Source organism: Castanea sativa, chromosome 5 (assembly GCF_040712315.1).
Source record: "Castanea sativa cultivar Marrone di Chiusa Pesio chromosome 5, ASM4071231v1".
NCBI lineage: Eukaryota > Viridiplantae > Streptophyta > Magnoliopsida > Fagales > Fagaceae > Castanea > Castanea sativa.
This window is the reverse complement of record NC_134017.1, coordinates 68,214,967-68,230,032: the sequence shown is the minus strand read 5'-3', so window position 1 is coordinate 68,230,032 and position 15,066 is coordinate 68,214,967. Positions and strand designations below refer to the sequence as shown.

The 15,066-nt window shown below is 35.6% G+C and overlaps 1 protein-coding gene across 1 annotated transcript; it reads left to right on the top strand.

Moving 5' to 3' along the window:
- Positions 1 to 569: 569 nt before the first annotated feature.
- On the top strand, positions 570 to 13,930 carry LOC142636018 (starch synthase 3, chloroplastic/amyloplastic). Its single transcript, XM_075810077.1, has 16 exons — positions 570 to 904; positions 1,685 to 1,748; positions 1,831 to 3,168; positions 4,201 to 4,415; positions 4,805 to 5,075; positions 6,034 to 6,209; positions 7,408 to 7,515; positions 8,032 to 8,141; positions 8,970 to 9,075; positions 9,458 to 9,628; positions 10,503 to 10,631; positions 10,787 to 10,969; positions 11,356 to 11,487; positions 11,604 to 11,715; positions 12,948 to 13,071; positions 13,487 to 13,930. Exons 1-16 carry the CDS (start codon positions 773 to 775, stop codon positions 13,614 to 13,616), a joined length of 3,501 nt encoding a protein of 1,166 aa, XP_075666192.1. The 5' UTR covers positions 570 to 772; the 3' UTR covers positions 13,617 to 13,930.
- The last annotated feature ends 1,136 nt before the right edge of the window (positions 13,931 to 15,066 follow it).

Genomic DNA, 15,066 nt, shown 5'->3' with positions numbered 1-15,066 from the left:
ACCCCAACTTTTATATGAAAATCAATCATTAGCTTGATTGCTGCATAGCACTCCATCCTTTTCCCACCCAAAAAAAATAAAGAAAATAAATATAACCCTTTTCTTCTTTAGCTAAGCACGTGTAAATAACTACATAAGAGAACCTTACACCAACTTCTAGGTTTGTCCTCACGTGGCATGTCCCATTTGATGTGTCAATTCCTGGTAGATACCTCTCCTCACCACTTGAGTATCCTATATATCACGGACTATTAGCCTTTCAATAAGTTCTCTAGCTTAGCTACTTATAATATGCCAAAATTTTTGAAAAATAAAAAAAATAATCTCAAATGTTTCTACCACACACCCAAATCCACAATAACCATTGATCCAAATTCATCTCCACCATCCAATTCCTCATCAAAAACATACATAGGCACATCAGCAGTCATTAATGCTACATAGAAATTAATCATGTACATAATCAAAACATAGTAACACATTAGACATAAATGGTTGAGATTCTAGGATCCTCTTTTAGCTGTTTAGCCTGTTTCACTCTAAAAACGTCATCCTATTATTTAATATTTAAAATTTAAAATATCTTCTTTTTTTTCTTATTTAATTATTTACAATGCACAGACATAGAGAAATTGAAAGAGCAAGTACCAGGATCCTCAATCAAAGGATGTTTTTGTTCTGAATTCTGATTAAACTGTGGTCATAGACACATAAACAAGTACAAGAAGAAGAAGAACCTTGAAGAACATTCTTAAAACAGAGAGACACGGTTATGGAGGTGACTTTGCAAGTACATAGGCCACTCAGTTGCAGTTGCAGAACAGCGTTCAATCAGAGAAGCCACTTAAAGCTCCAACCTTTTCTTGGGTATTTTCCTCATGGAAGAGTCACTCACTTCTCAAAGGTTATTGCTTTTTTTTGTTTGTTTGTTTATTCATTGCAACTCTTCTTGGTGTTCCTTGTTTCTCTGTTTCAATGGGTTCTTGTAGTGTCTGATTTTGATAGCACCCAGTAAGAGTTTGTGATTGGTTTTACTAGAGATTTTGTGGGTTTGTTTAAATCTCAAATGGGATATTTGTAAAATGTTCATTCAAGTTCTATGCATGAAAGATAGGATATACTTGGTGAGTTTTGTTTTCTGGGCTCTTTGTTGATCAATTGATTGAACGTTTGCTTTGTTGATGAAGTTCTTGTTTTTCCTTTATGGTTTTTCACTAAATGATTGATTCATTAGGTAATCAAATTAAATTGGGTAAATTACACCAACCTCCTTGAGCTTTCACGAAATGACACCCCCCCTACGTATATGTATAAATGCAACTTATAAGGCCACTTACCTAAAGGAATATTCAATTTTTAATAAATTTTGATTTCCACCCAAACTATGAATGAAATGACATTCCCTCAACTGAGTATGAGACTTTTTATTTTATTTTTAGGGAAGTAATGGTGTGGGAGGGCATGAACTTCTTTGTTGCATTTATAGGAATCTCAAGGAGGGGAGTGTAATTTTGATAAACCTCAAGGGGGATTGGAGTAATTTACCCCATTAAATTCAACAATTGATTGAGTGTTAATGGTAGGTTTTTTGTTTTCAAAAATTATTCAAGTATTGAACTGGGATTGTTTTCGTACTACTTCATTCTTATTCTGAATGTATTGAAGTCATACATTTTGGTTTCAGTCTTCTTCATGGGGAAAAGACTGCCAGGGAGGTGGAGTTTCATATCAGATCACTGCTAGTTCAGGTTAGTTGCTGTTGTTCTATTCTGGTTCAAAGTTGAATTTTGATCCTTTATTCTATTAAATTCTGGTTCTGCATATTGGTAGATTTTCCAAGGAGGAGATCAAGGAAAATGTCAAATGCAAGGCCTAAAGGCCCTGCTTCAAAGGGATTGACGCCAAAAGCACCGGTGGGAACGAGCACCCAAAAGAGGGATGAAATAAATAATGGAGAGAAAAAGTTGTCAATTGCTCCAACATCTAGTGAGCATGTGTCACCCAACAGGAAAACCGTTGGAAACAAAGTTGATACTGACGAAGAGCGGGCAGTTGAACATTCTCGAGAGTATAAATCTGAGAAAGAAATCATTGCTGAAACTGAGGAAGCCAATGAATTGTCATCAGCAAATAAATCATCAGCTATTGCTCAGAAAAATCAAGTGGTGAACAATGGAACCATTGCTAGGGCCAATGAGGATATAGCAGAATTACAGAAAATAGAAACAGCTTCCAAGAGTGATATTGAGAATGTTCCTGATAAAATGGTTTCAGAAGGAAGATACTTGGACATCATAGAGCGTGATGACACCATAAGAGATAAAAGCACTGAAACAGATGAAAAGATTAGAGAAGAAGCTTCTCTAAAATTAAAGTTGGAGATGGAAGCAAACTTGCGTAAGCAGAAAATTGAGATGCTTGCTGAAGAGAACTTCTCGATAGGGAGCAAGATGTTTGTTTTTCCTCAAGTTGTGAAACCTGATCAAGATATAGAGGTTTTCCTCAATAGGGATCTCTCCACTTTAAATAATGAGCCAGATGTTCTGTTAATGGGAGCCTTTAATGACTGGAGATGGAAATCATTTACAGTAAGGTTGAAAAAAACACATCTGAAAGGGGATTGGTGGTCTTGCCTACTTCATGTTCCCAAGGAAGCCTACAAGATGGACTTTGTCTTTTTCAATGGGCAAAATGTCTATGACAATAATGATGAAAAGGATTTCTGTATAACTGTGGAAGGTGGAATGGATGTGTTTGAATTTGAGGATTTCTTGCTTGAAGAGAAACATAAAGAACTAGAGAAACTTGCTAAGGAGCAAGCTGAAAGGGAAAGACAAGCGGAGGAACAACGGCGAATAGATGCAGAGAAAGCTGCAAGTGCAGCTGATAGAGCACTGGCAAGGGAGGAGATTGAAAGGAGGCGAGAAGCTTTGAAACAGTTGACAAAAAATGCTGTAAGGTCTGTTGATAATGTTTGGTACATAGAGCCTGGTGAGTTTAAAGGTGAAGACTCAGTCAGGTTATATTATAATAAAATCTCTGGCCCCCTTGCTCATGCGAAGGAACTATGGATTCATGGGGGCCATAATAATTGGAAGGATGGATTGTCCATTGTTGAAAGGCTTGTCAGTTCTGAAGAAAAGGATGGTGACTGGTGGTGTGCTGATGGTATGTATAAATAGATATATTCTCTTTCTTATCTTTAATGTTTTACGATGCTTTCTTAGACTTTCAAGTTTAGATTATCTGGCTGGAGTGACAGAATATAAGGTGCATATGCAAGATGGTGTCAGTTGGCATTCATCAGTCATGCCAAGTACCATGATATGTGATATGTACTAACTTTTCGATCCAAATGTGGTGTTGCTGAAAGTGAGTGGTGTGACTCCAAACATTGTTACTTGACACGTATCTCTTAAAAATTTCTGATCTCTGTCATGAACAGTGAGAGGGAGAGAGAGTAGATAGGTAGTTATACACACACAAATATACATATTTGTTTTTCTTTTATGTGTATGAATAAATTACATGTAAAGGTTGAGTGTTTCATACAAGGGAGTATATATTTTTTAGCAAACTCAGATAATGAGTTACTTCTCAAACTTCCCACCCTTTTGCCATGTCCATGCATTTTAATTTTAATGGGGGCCAAACTAGCATATATTGAAGGGCCAGGAATCACTAATTTGACCCAAACCCCAGCTTGCAGTTTATGGTTAGGTAATGGCAATAACCTTTAATATGTCTCTTGAAATGTTGGCTGTTTGTGGTTTTTAGTTTTGTTGGGCTGTTATGAGCCCTTTTAACCAGGCAAGGTGATTCTGATGACCTGAAATCTTTACTCATTTTTGTTTGAGAATTATGCAAAATGGAGATGGTGTTTTTTCTTTACTTTCTTTTATTCCATTTATTTTTATATAAAAAAAAAAAGCCTCAAACTTTGTCCTGTACAAGCAGAGCTTGATGTCTTGTTCCCATCTGTTTTAGTAATTCTGGATGGAGTGATGGACAATAACAGGGGGATAACCAAAAGAAAACTGTAAAATTAAGGGAGGTTTTTTTTTTTTTTTTTTTTTAAAAAAAAAAATAATAATCTTGCTTACTATTTTTTCATGGATCAGTATTATATGGAATTTCTCTTATACTGTCAGTGTTGCATGTTTTAAGACAAATAAGAGTAATCAACTTTATTTTCTGCAGTTGTTGTACCTGATCGAGCATTTGTCTTAGATTGGGTTTTTGCTGATGGACCACCACAGAAAGCCATTGTGTATGATAACAACCACCGCCAGGATTTCCATGCAATTGTCTCAAAAGACATACCTGAAGAACTTTATTGGGTTGAGGAAGAGCACCAGATTTATAGGAAACTCCAGGAGGAGAGGAGGTTAAGAGAAGAGGCTATACGTGCCAAGGTCAGTTTAGAAAAAATCTTCCATGCAAGATATGGCTAATTTATATTGATTAAAGCATACTTGGTCATCGTTTTTTTATTCTCAGAGGAAATGCATCTAAGAATATTGTACATAAATATTGTGTGGGGTACTGGTTATGGTGGCTCACACGTAGAGGATAGGGAGGACCAACTTTAGTTCTGGTCTAGTGTGTCTATTTTAGTTATTGTGGTCCTGATAAGTGTGAGTTTCCTGGGCTAATCTTAAGATGTTCAAGATGGATGCCAGGGATGAATAAAAACTCATTGAGTCATTGTAGTTTTGATCCTTTCAAAGCTATTGATTTAGCATTTTATCACTCTCTTCTGTTCACTACTAATTTCCATTTCTCCGTGCTTCTCCTGTCACAGGCTGAAAGAACAGCACATATGAAGGCTGAAACAAAGGAAAGAACTTTGAAAAGGTTTTTGCTATCTCAAAAGCACGTAGTCTACACAGAACCTCTTGATGTTCATGCAGGAAGCACAGTGAAGGTTTTCTATAATCCTGCCAACACAGTTCTCAATGGAAAACCTGAAGTTTGGTTCAGAGGTTCATTTAACCGTTGGACCCACCGCAAGGGTCCATTGCCGCCTCAGAAAATGTTTCCTTCAGATAATGGTACTCATGTCAAAAGCACTGGTGAGTTATTTCATGTTTAGTTATCAATTTTTCTCTTTAATATGGAGGCTTAAAGGGTTCACTCTCTAATTCTTTTGGGTTCTCTTGATTTGTAACAGTCTGTCCTGTGCATTCCTTTTATTGTCAATTTATTGCCCAACTGTGTGCCAGTTACTCTGGAATATGCAAAAGAAGTCTTGAAAAATATTCTGGACGTTTGAATGAGTGTCTTGCACATACACACAGCTTATAATTCACAAATCACATTATAATCTTGAGAAATATCAACATATTGTACATGATGATGACCTAGCCAAACTGCAATATTCACAATACAAAAATACTAATGTTTCTTGGTTGCTTAATGTTTGACATACTTTTCCTAACCATTTTTCTTAGTTAGCAATACCAGTGAAAGTTTAAGATATTAATGGCTTTTTCTTAATGGCTCAGAATTTTTGTCCAATAAGCTCTGAATTCCTAATCATTTTTCTTAGTTAGCAATACCAGTGAAAGTTTAGGATATTAAGGTCTTATTCTTAATGGCTCAAAATTTTTGTTCATAAGTAATGTAATTTGGAGCTTATTGGAACACTTTTAGATTTTGACTCTTTGGAAGGTTGTCACATTTCTGAATTTGCTGATCTTTAAAACATAGCTGGTATGAATTCTTTTATCTGCATTTTAAATGTTTTCCCATTATGCTCATTGTGAGCGAGGCTGCTGAAAATTATTCATTTTCTCTAATAGTGTTCATATATAATGACATCTTTTCCATGCCAAGTATCTAGCATAGGTACATGTTCAAGTAGCCAACCAATCATATATTAGAAAACATTGACAGAATGCAATATGATGCTATGTCATGTCACATGCAAAGATTACCATGTGCTCTGCAGGCAGGGTGCAAAAATTTTGAGGCATCAAGATTTTTTTTTTTCTTCAAACCCAAAATATACCGTTTCTTCTGTCCTTGCAGTCAAGGTTCCATTGGATGCATACATGATGGACTTCGTATTCTCTGAGAAGGAAGATGGTGGAATTTTTGACAATAAAAATGGCATGGATTACCACATACCTGTGTTTGGAGGAATTGTTAAGGAGCCACCAATGCACATAGTGCATATTTCTGTTGAAATGGCCCCCATTGCAAAAGTAAGTTTAGAATATTAAGTTAATTAATATATGTACGGAAGATTTTTCATCTAATCTTTGGGTATGTTGATCTGTGAATAAAATTGTGCACTTTTTCTTTTTCTTTTTTTGGAGAAAGGGAGGGGGGGGGGGGTTTAAATATTGAGGTTATTATTTTAGGAATTTGACCATACATTCTGTAATTGTATCATGGGCAATACTCTAGTTAATTTACTGATATCTAGCAGTTCCAATTGAAGTTTGTTTAAAATCCTGGAACACAGTTTTAATGTCTGGAATAAGTGGTTACTTTGCATTATTACCTCGTGGGTTTCTGATGGAGAGTGCTTATCGCTTGCAAAAAAGGAGGAAAATTTCTCCATGTGGGTTTATTAACAAGTCAAGTTTGACTTAAGAAAAAGCTTGTTTATGTTCATTTATTTAGCTAACAAGCTAAGTTTAAGCCCAAATTTAGGCTCGAATATTAAACGAACCAAGCTCAAACATATTAACGTGTTCGTGAACATGAGGCTCAATTTACTTATACAAAATATTATATTTTTATATTTATACTTGTCTAAAAATTTACTTATAGGCTTGAAACTGTATTGTGTAAGTTTATAAATAGGTACATATGATTTCAAATTTTGATTTCAAATTCTTATCTGTAGTTTATTGATAATATAAGCAGTTCATTTGTAGTAAAAAATTCATATATTTTTGAAGTAGTAGAAAATTTTAGTCATGGTTTTACTATATATGAGAAGATAATAAGTTAATCAAGTAGTTTGTGAACAAGATTGAGCTTGTTCAACAAGAAAATGAACCAAGCCTGAACATGTATCTTGTTTACTAATGAGCTTGAGCTCGGCTTGTGTTTGAAATAAAACTAAATAGATAAGCCTGAACTTTTAATACTTGGCTTAGCTGGACTTGTTTACAGCCCTAATACCTTAATGGAAATGCAAAAAAGAGACAAATTCACACATACACCTCTGTTAATGTGAAAAAGATGTCTTAAATGACAGAGGGAGGGAGCATAGGCAGTGTGATTTTTTTCCTGGCATAATTACTTTTTGTTTCCAAAGGATGGCAATTTTACTTTATTTATAATAGTTTTCTTGTTAAAGAATAGGTTATTTAAATATAGTAGCTTAAGGATCAAAATCAATATCTTTTGCGTATTTTTTTTATCTGTCATGTCTAATATCTGTTGCAGGTTGGAGGCCTTGGTGACGTTGTTACTAGTCTATCTCGTGCTGTACAAGATTTGAACCACAATGTGGACATCATTCTTCCAAAGTATGACTGTTTGAAATTTAGCAATGTAAGCTTCATTGCTGTTTCTTTGGTCTATTTGTAATGTCTTACTTCTTTGTGCAAGTATTTTTAATCTCTATTCTCAAGTTTTGGGGTTTTCTCTATTGATTTAGAAGAGAGAACATGTTCTTTGTAGGTCCTATATGCGGTGGTTATACTCTCTCGTAGAGGTCCATTTTGCGATGACTGTAGTATGAGTTTATTATGTTCAGAATTAAGTTGAGATATGCCTTATTGGATGATTTCTTTGCTAGACCGAATGGGTATTTAACAATGATATTTCCATAATTTGCTAGTTGGGCCCTTCTATTCTCTGACTTTCTGAATATACATGTGATGGCTGTGTGGACGCTTCTTGTGTTCCATTCCTTTTTTATGATAAGTAAAAAATGTTTCTTATTTTTATATTTTGTAATATTATAAACTCCGCCATCTCTGCCCTTTTTCCTGCATTATGGTTTTATTTATACTTATTTAACCTCAGTTCGATGTTGAATTAACTTAATATTTTTTTTTGATACAGGTGAAGGACTTTCAGTATAACAGAAGCTATTCCTGGGGTGGGACCGAAATTAAAGTATGGTTTGGGAAGGTCGAAGGCCTTTCTGTCTACTTTTTGGAGCCTCAAAATGGGTAATTCTGTTTTCCTGCTGCGCTCATAAAATTTCTTGTGCTATATGTTCTGTATTTGATCTAGTTTACAACATGTACTCATGGGCAATCTGTATCTCACTTTTCACTCTCTGTACTTACTTTACAGAGGCTATTATATTGCTTTAAACCAAACATGTATTAATTTTTTTTTGTTTCTTTTTGTTTTCTTCACTCACTTTAGTGCTGATAATTGACTACACTCAATACAAAGTAAAATTGCACTAAGAGTTGTGATCAAACACTTGAAGAGTGAGTCATAGCTTTATTGTTTTTTCTAGGCAATATGCCACCCCACTGCATTGCAAAATTATGAATGAAAAAGTTGCTTTATGTGTTAAAATTATAGTGAGGATTTTGGCTGTATTAATGTGGAGTATGTTTTACACTCCTAATGATATGATCTTCAAAGATCCATCTTTTAGATTTGTCAGCTATGTGGAAAATTCAACAACTTCAGAAACACAGCTTGTTGACATATAAACCATTTGAACCTCAAATATTCTTTTTCACACATCCACATTGATACAGTGTACAAATTTCATCTTTGGTTGTTCTTTTTTACCTTCTTTTCTTCATCCTGGGGATTGCAGTTATATGGGGCTCATTTGTGAAATTATTAACTTATGCTACTCTGCTCAGAACCTATTCTTGCAAGTCGGAATATTGAGACACATATCCATATTATTCTTTCTCAGAATGTCCGTCCTTTGCATGACTACTGTTGTGCACTGTCTCCATTAACTTTGATTGCCAAATGCAACAAAATATATTTTACAAGGTTTCTTAATGTGCTTGGTTTTCCTGCAGATTCGTTTCAACAGGTTGCATATATGGCTGTAGGAATGATGGAGAGAGGTTTGGCTTCTTTTGCCATGCTGCTCTTGAATTTCTACTCCAAAGTGGATTTCATCCTGTAAGTTCTATGATATCAAGTCTTTCATTTATGAGTTTTGCTTGAGCAATTATTGTGAATGGCAACAGTTTGAAGTTATTCAGTGACCTTTCATCTTTTCCTGCCAATATTGCAAAATTAACTAAATCCATTGCATTAATTCATCGTGCTATATGTGTGTTTATGACTACTATCAATTTATATGGGCAATTGTCAAGACCACCTTTTGCCAATGTTGAGTTCTGTTGCTGTTAGAGCAGATTGCATTTCTATTAAATCAAATCAAACCTTTTCTTTTTCTCTCCTCTTACTATGCACAGGCACACACTTCCAGACAAGAAAAAATTGAAATTTTTTGTTTAATTTTATAAATATCCATCTGTTGGTGCTTTACAATGGGCAGGATATCATCCACTGCCATGATTGGTCCACTGCACCAGTTGCATGGTTGTTTAAGGATCATTATATGCATTATGGTCTCAGTAAAGCTCGGGTTGTCTTCACGATCCACAACCTTGAATTTGGGGCAGCCTTAATTGGGAAAGCTGTGGCATATTCAGACAAGGCTACAACTGTAAGTACTTATAATTTCCTAAGATTATTCAGTCTCCATACTATTTATGCTTTCTATACCGTTCTTTTTTAATCAGTTGATTTGTTCCTTTTGGAGCTGTGTGATGTGCTTCTATAACACTTAGATATTCATGGTCATCAACTCTGTTAAGAAATGAGTAATAGTGACATGCTTCCCTCTATCCTTAAATTACTCTAGATTTTATTAGTATTTTGCTTGTTTATTTACTTTTCTATTTCATTTGGTGGTTTTATTTTGTTTGTTGGAATAAAGGGGTTTTAGGTTGTTGCAATTAATTGTCTTTGTCATTGAATTCCCACTCAGCTAGCTGTAGGGGATATGAATCAATGCTAATATGGAACACTTAATTAGAGTTTAGAGTTTTGGGAACTGGGAATTGAGTGAGAAGAGTAGCAAAGACAGAATCATATCTAAGCAGGAAAAAGATGGCAGTGTTTAAGAATTGGTTATATTTCAGTATGACTTAATCGTATGAAACTATACATTATAATTTCCCTATTTTCTTTGCATAGATGTAACATTTTTGGGGGGTGTTTGAGTTTAGAATTGGGTAGGTTTTGATTGTTCAAAATAGAATTGGTTAGATTGACGGAAAAAATTATGCAAAATAAAACTGTTACCGGTCCCTTGTGCAGCGTGTTGTTAAACCTCCTAATGATCCCAATAAGTGACAGATAAAGTTAATTAAACTGTTACTGGTCCCTTGATATGCAAATTACATTTCTATACTGTTCCAGTGTATCAGTTTCTTAAATGGTTGAAAATGGAAAAGCTAATGCATCATATGTATAGATTCAATTTGTCTATCCATATTCTTATTGTTGTAGCATCTAAGTTATGTTTGAATATGCAGGTATCCCACACTTACTCAAAGGAGGTTGCTGGAAATCCTGCAGTTGCTCCTCATCTCTACAAGTTCCATGGTATATTAAATGGAATTGACCCAGATATATGGGACCCATATAATGATAAGTTCATTCCTGTAAGTCGGTTTCTCTCTCTCACTCTCATGTGTGCATGCACGTGCACACTCCCCCAAATTCCCACCCCTCTTTTCTTCTGCCATTAATTTCTTCCTATTGATGGTTTTTTTTTTTTTTTTACGTGTATAGCTAACACATGATGCATTTATTCCAGATATCATACTCCTCAGACAATGTTGTTGAAGGCAAAAAAGCTGCCAAGGAAGCCTTACAACAGAAGCTTGGTTTGAAAATATCTGATCTCCCTATGGTCGGAATTATCACTCGCTTAACTCATCAGAAAGGAATTCATCTCATCAAGCACACCATCTGGCGCACCTTAGATCGCAATGGACAGGTCATCTTTTGTCTTCTTTCTTTTTTATTTTATTTTATTTATTTATTTTTGTACTATGAATGTCATTTTATTCTTTCCTCAGCATGTGAACATTGTACAACTAATTATAAGAATTCAATAATATGATAATCCTCCAGAATGCTCACTTACTTTAACAACCCTCTATCGCTGTCTCTGTCTCTCTTGTCACTCCCTCACACACACACACACTTCTTCCTTTTTCTCTTCGTATCATGGATGATGTTGTCACATATAGTTGCGTGTGAATGTAAGAATGACTATAATGTATACTTTGAAAATATGCTTGTTAATAAGCTAATAATGTTACAACATTTTTCTTTTGGTAAAGCATATCTTGTCTATGCTCATGAAACATCTACCTGCAGGTTGTATTGCTTGGTTCAGCCCCAGATCCTCGTATTCAAAATGATTTTGTGAATTTAGCCAATCAATTGCACTCTACTCATGGTGACCGTGCTCGCCTTTGTTTGACTTATGATGAGCCTCTATCACACTTAGTATGTTCTCACTGAACTTAAATTTTCAAATTTTCTCCGTTTTCCTGGATGCATGTTTGCCACTTACATCTGCAGTGTGACCCTGGAAGTTACTTATACATTTGGACTTAAAATAGATATATGCCGGTGCTGATTTCATTCTAGTCCCTTCAATTTTTGAGCCATGTGGACTGACCCAGCTCACAGCAATGAGATATGGTTCAATACCAGTTGTTCGCAAAACTGGAGGTACGTTCATACAAAACTAGAGAGTGATGCCATTCAACCATGTGTCTATTTTGTCTTTACTGCTAATGATACCTTGTTATTTTTAATGTTTACTTAAATATGTGACATCAAGGTCGTGGTAGCACATACCTCAAGTTTTTAGATTATTGTCTTCTCAATGACCTTCACATTGAAATTAGGCAATTGTATTGAACAGTGTTTTCACTATGTAGACCATTTTGCATAATTTTGTACTTTGTGCCTGGTAAGAAAACTTTTTAAGTTTCTGTAAATTGTAAATCTTCAAGGAATTTTCCCTTTGATATTGTAAATTTGTAACTCTATTTTATGAAATTATCACTGACAACCTAATATTGCCTTTTCCGTTTTTCATAATTAAGCATAGGACCCAATATTGTGATGTTAGATTTAATTATATGCACCTTATTGATTTTCTTATTGTAAATGTGTGAGAGCTTAATATACATTGTTGGCCAACTTCCCAACGGCTCAAGTTTTTTGGGATCGTCACCAACATGGAAACAAACTGGGTTTTAACTGAAGTTTTTGATTCAAGTCTTGGTAACCCTGATATCCACATGGAAGGCCTGCATTTGGGTTTTGGTCATGGGCTGGTCTGCATATGAGGGGTTGATAAATGTGTGAGCTCAAAATACATTGTTGGTCGACTTCCTTATGGCTTCAGCTTTTTGTACTAATAGTGTGCTCATACTAGCAATTACAACTTCCTAAGTCTTTTAAAAAAAATTCCGTATCATTTCTTAAATGTGCTTCTTGCTTTCTAAAATCTATCTCCATTGCCCCCATCAATATTCATTATAGATTTCCCCCTTTCCATTGATAATTTTCTCCCAAATACCAAAATTTTGAAGTAGTTCAACCTTTTAATTCTCATGAAATGCAAATTTCATATTGTACCCATGCTATCTAGCCTATATTGTGGTACTTTACCTTGAGTGCCTAGCTTTTGATGTAAGACATCTTACATTGACTTTGATACTCTGTCTTGGGGTCAAGTAGGAACAGCAATATCAACGGACATGTTTAACTGTAGAATTACAATCGCTTGTGTATGAGTGGGTTTTGAAGGATCGGGTGGTACTAACATTATCTCATGCAGTTGGACTGGATCTTTGTGCTTGCATTTCTTATGACCATGAGATAATTGCACCATGGGATTTTCAGTGAGATTCTCTTGTTAACCATCCAACTTCATGGTATTTCTTTTATAGGACTTTACGACACTGTATTTGACGTTGATCATGATAAAGAGAGAGCACAAGCACAGGGTCTTGAACCAAATGGATTTAATTTTGATGGAGCTGATGCTGCTGGTGTTGATTATGCTCTCAATAGGTGAGTAAATGCATATTTTGTCTTCTGAGGCAAATGGATTTATTTCTCATTATTAGTTTCCAAATGCACATGTTTCTTTGTTGGTTTATAACAAACCACAAAGGTGAGAAAACCATAGCCTGTGCCTGGACTCTAGACATGCGTTCTTAACAGATGCTGTGGCACAGAAACAATTCAATGTAACCCCACACTTGTTTTATTCACCAATTCAATATTTTCTCTAGGACTTGTCTTGGGGGAGGGAGGGGGAAGCCAAAGGGTTCAAAGTATATGTTTGTACTATTATAATCTCTCTCTCTCTCTCTCTCACACACACACACACACACACACACACACTAAAACCACAAAAGTATGCCCCTGCACACATTCTTCTAGTATTTTCCTTATAAATATTCATTCACACTTGGATTTTCAGGGCAATCTCTGCTTGGTATGACAGTCGGGATTGGTTTAATTCATTATGCAAGACAGTGATGGAGCAAGACTGGTCTTGGAACCGGCCCGCTCTTGATTACATGGAGCTTTACCATGCAGCATGCAAGTGAAGCAAGAAATTGATTTAGAAGTGCAATTTAATCTTGTTACCCACTTTGTACAGGTTTAGTGGTATATCTTGATTTAATTTTTCTCATTAAAAAGCTTTGTCTAGTTGCACATAATTCACCATAGTCAGAATAATGCAAGGTGACACATTTTAGAGCTTAAAATGGTTCATCCATATCTGTGTAGCATATTACAATAGGTTGGATTCAGAATAATGTGTACTTATGTAATAAGCAGAAATGAATTATCAGTTCATATCAAGACTCAAAAGAGGTGAATTATAACAATAAGTAGAGCCATGAAGGCTATTTTCTGAGATTTAGCAATTGTGGAAAATAGTCTCACTTTCAATGAGTTCACTAATGCTTTTCTTCATTTGCAGACAACATAAAAAGAACCAAAAAAAAAATTTGGTTATTTGTTTATTTGCTGAAAGGCGATTGAAATATAGTTGTATTTAGAAAGGGTAAGGCTTTGAAAAGCAATACATTAACGTGTAAGTTAAAAAGTTTATGCCAAACAAACACTTGTTAAGAGGCCCACCAAATTAAGGTCCACAAATTTTACCAATAGAGAAAGTGTCTGGTTAATATATATAAAGTCTTTATTAGGAATTGAAAAAGTTATCTCCAAAAACTAGCCGAAGAATCCATCAATAGAACAAAGCCTATGAAGTATTCAACACGTACGACCGTGAACTTGACCCATGGATTGATTTAGTTCAAACCTGCACCATGTAATTCATTGGGTCAACACTCAACTAAGTTTAGCCCACAAGAACCTGTACAAAACATCCGTGGGCTTAAGTTATGTGGTTGGTCCAAGAAGGTATGTGAAGGAGCAATCCTAGTCTACTTCTTGCTAAAATTAACTTGTTACAACTGAAGCAAAACAACAGGGAATCAATCGAAGCTCGTGACTGAGAGAAGCATTAAGTTCAAATCCAAATTTTCCTACACTATGTGAACCAAACTCACTAAGGGTTGGTTTGGTTGGGAGGAAAGAAAATATGGAAAGCTATGTTTGGTTTAGCCCATATAACTAAGGGCTTGTTTGGATGCTTTTTTTTCATCACTCAATTTCTGTCACTTATCACTCATCACTTTAAAATACCACACCCGTTTGGTACCATCACTTACTTGCCATCGCTCAATATTTTTCACACTATTTGTGGGCCCCATACCTGCCACTTGGTTAGAGCGAAGCTGTATTGTTACCCGCGGAAGGTTTTCATCCCCATCAGCCTTCTTTGTTCTCATTTCTCATTTCTCCTTCCCCCTTCAGCCCTGTCACTCTCCCAAAGCACAAACATGAACCCATAAAAAATTTCTCAAGCTCCCTCACCTCATCAGGACCGTCACTAGTGAACAACACCCATCTCTCTAACGTGTATGGCGGCACGATCTCTACCGTCGCGACCCAGTGGCGCCAACGAGCATAACGAAATGTGAC

Bases quoted from the DNA above. Each gene is read 5' to 3' on its own strand.
- LOC142636018 (XM_075810077.1), top strand. From the start codon at position 773: ATGGAGGTGACTTTGCAAGTACATAGGCCACTCAGTTGCAGTTGCAGA. The intron at 10,970-11,355 runs GTCATCTTTTGT...ATCTACCTGCAG, and splicing joins CCTTAGATCGCAATGGACAG to GTTGTATTGCTTGGTTCAGC. The intron at 11,488-11,603 runs GTATGTTCTCAC...GACTTAAAATAG, and splicing joins ATGAGCCTCTATCACACTTA to ATATATGCCGGTGCTGATTT.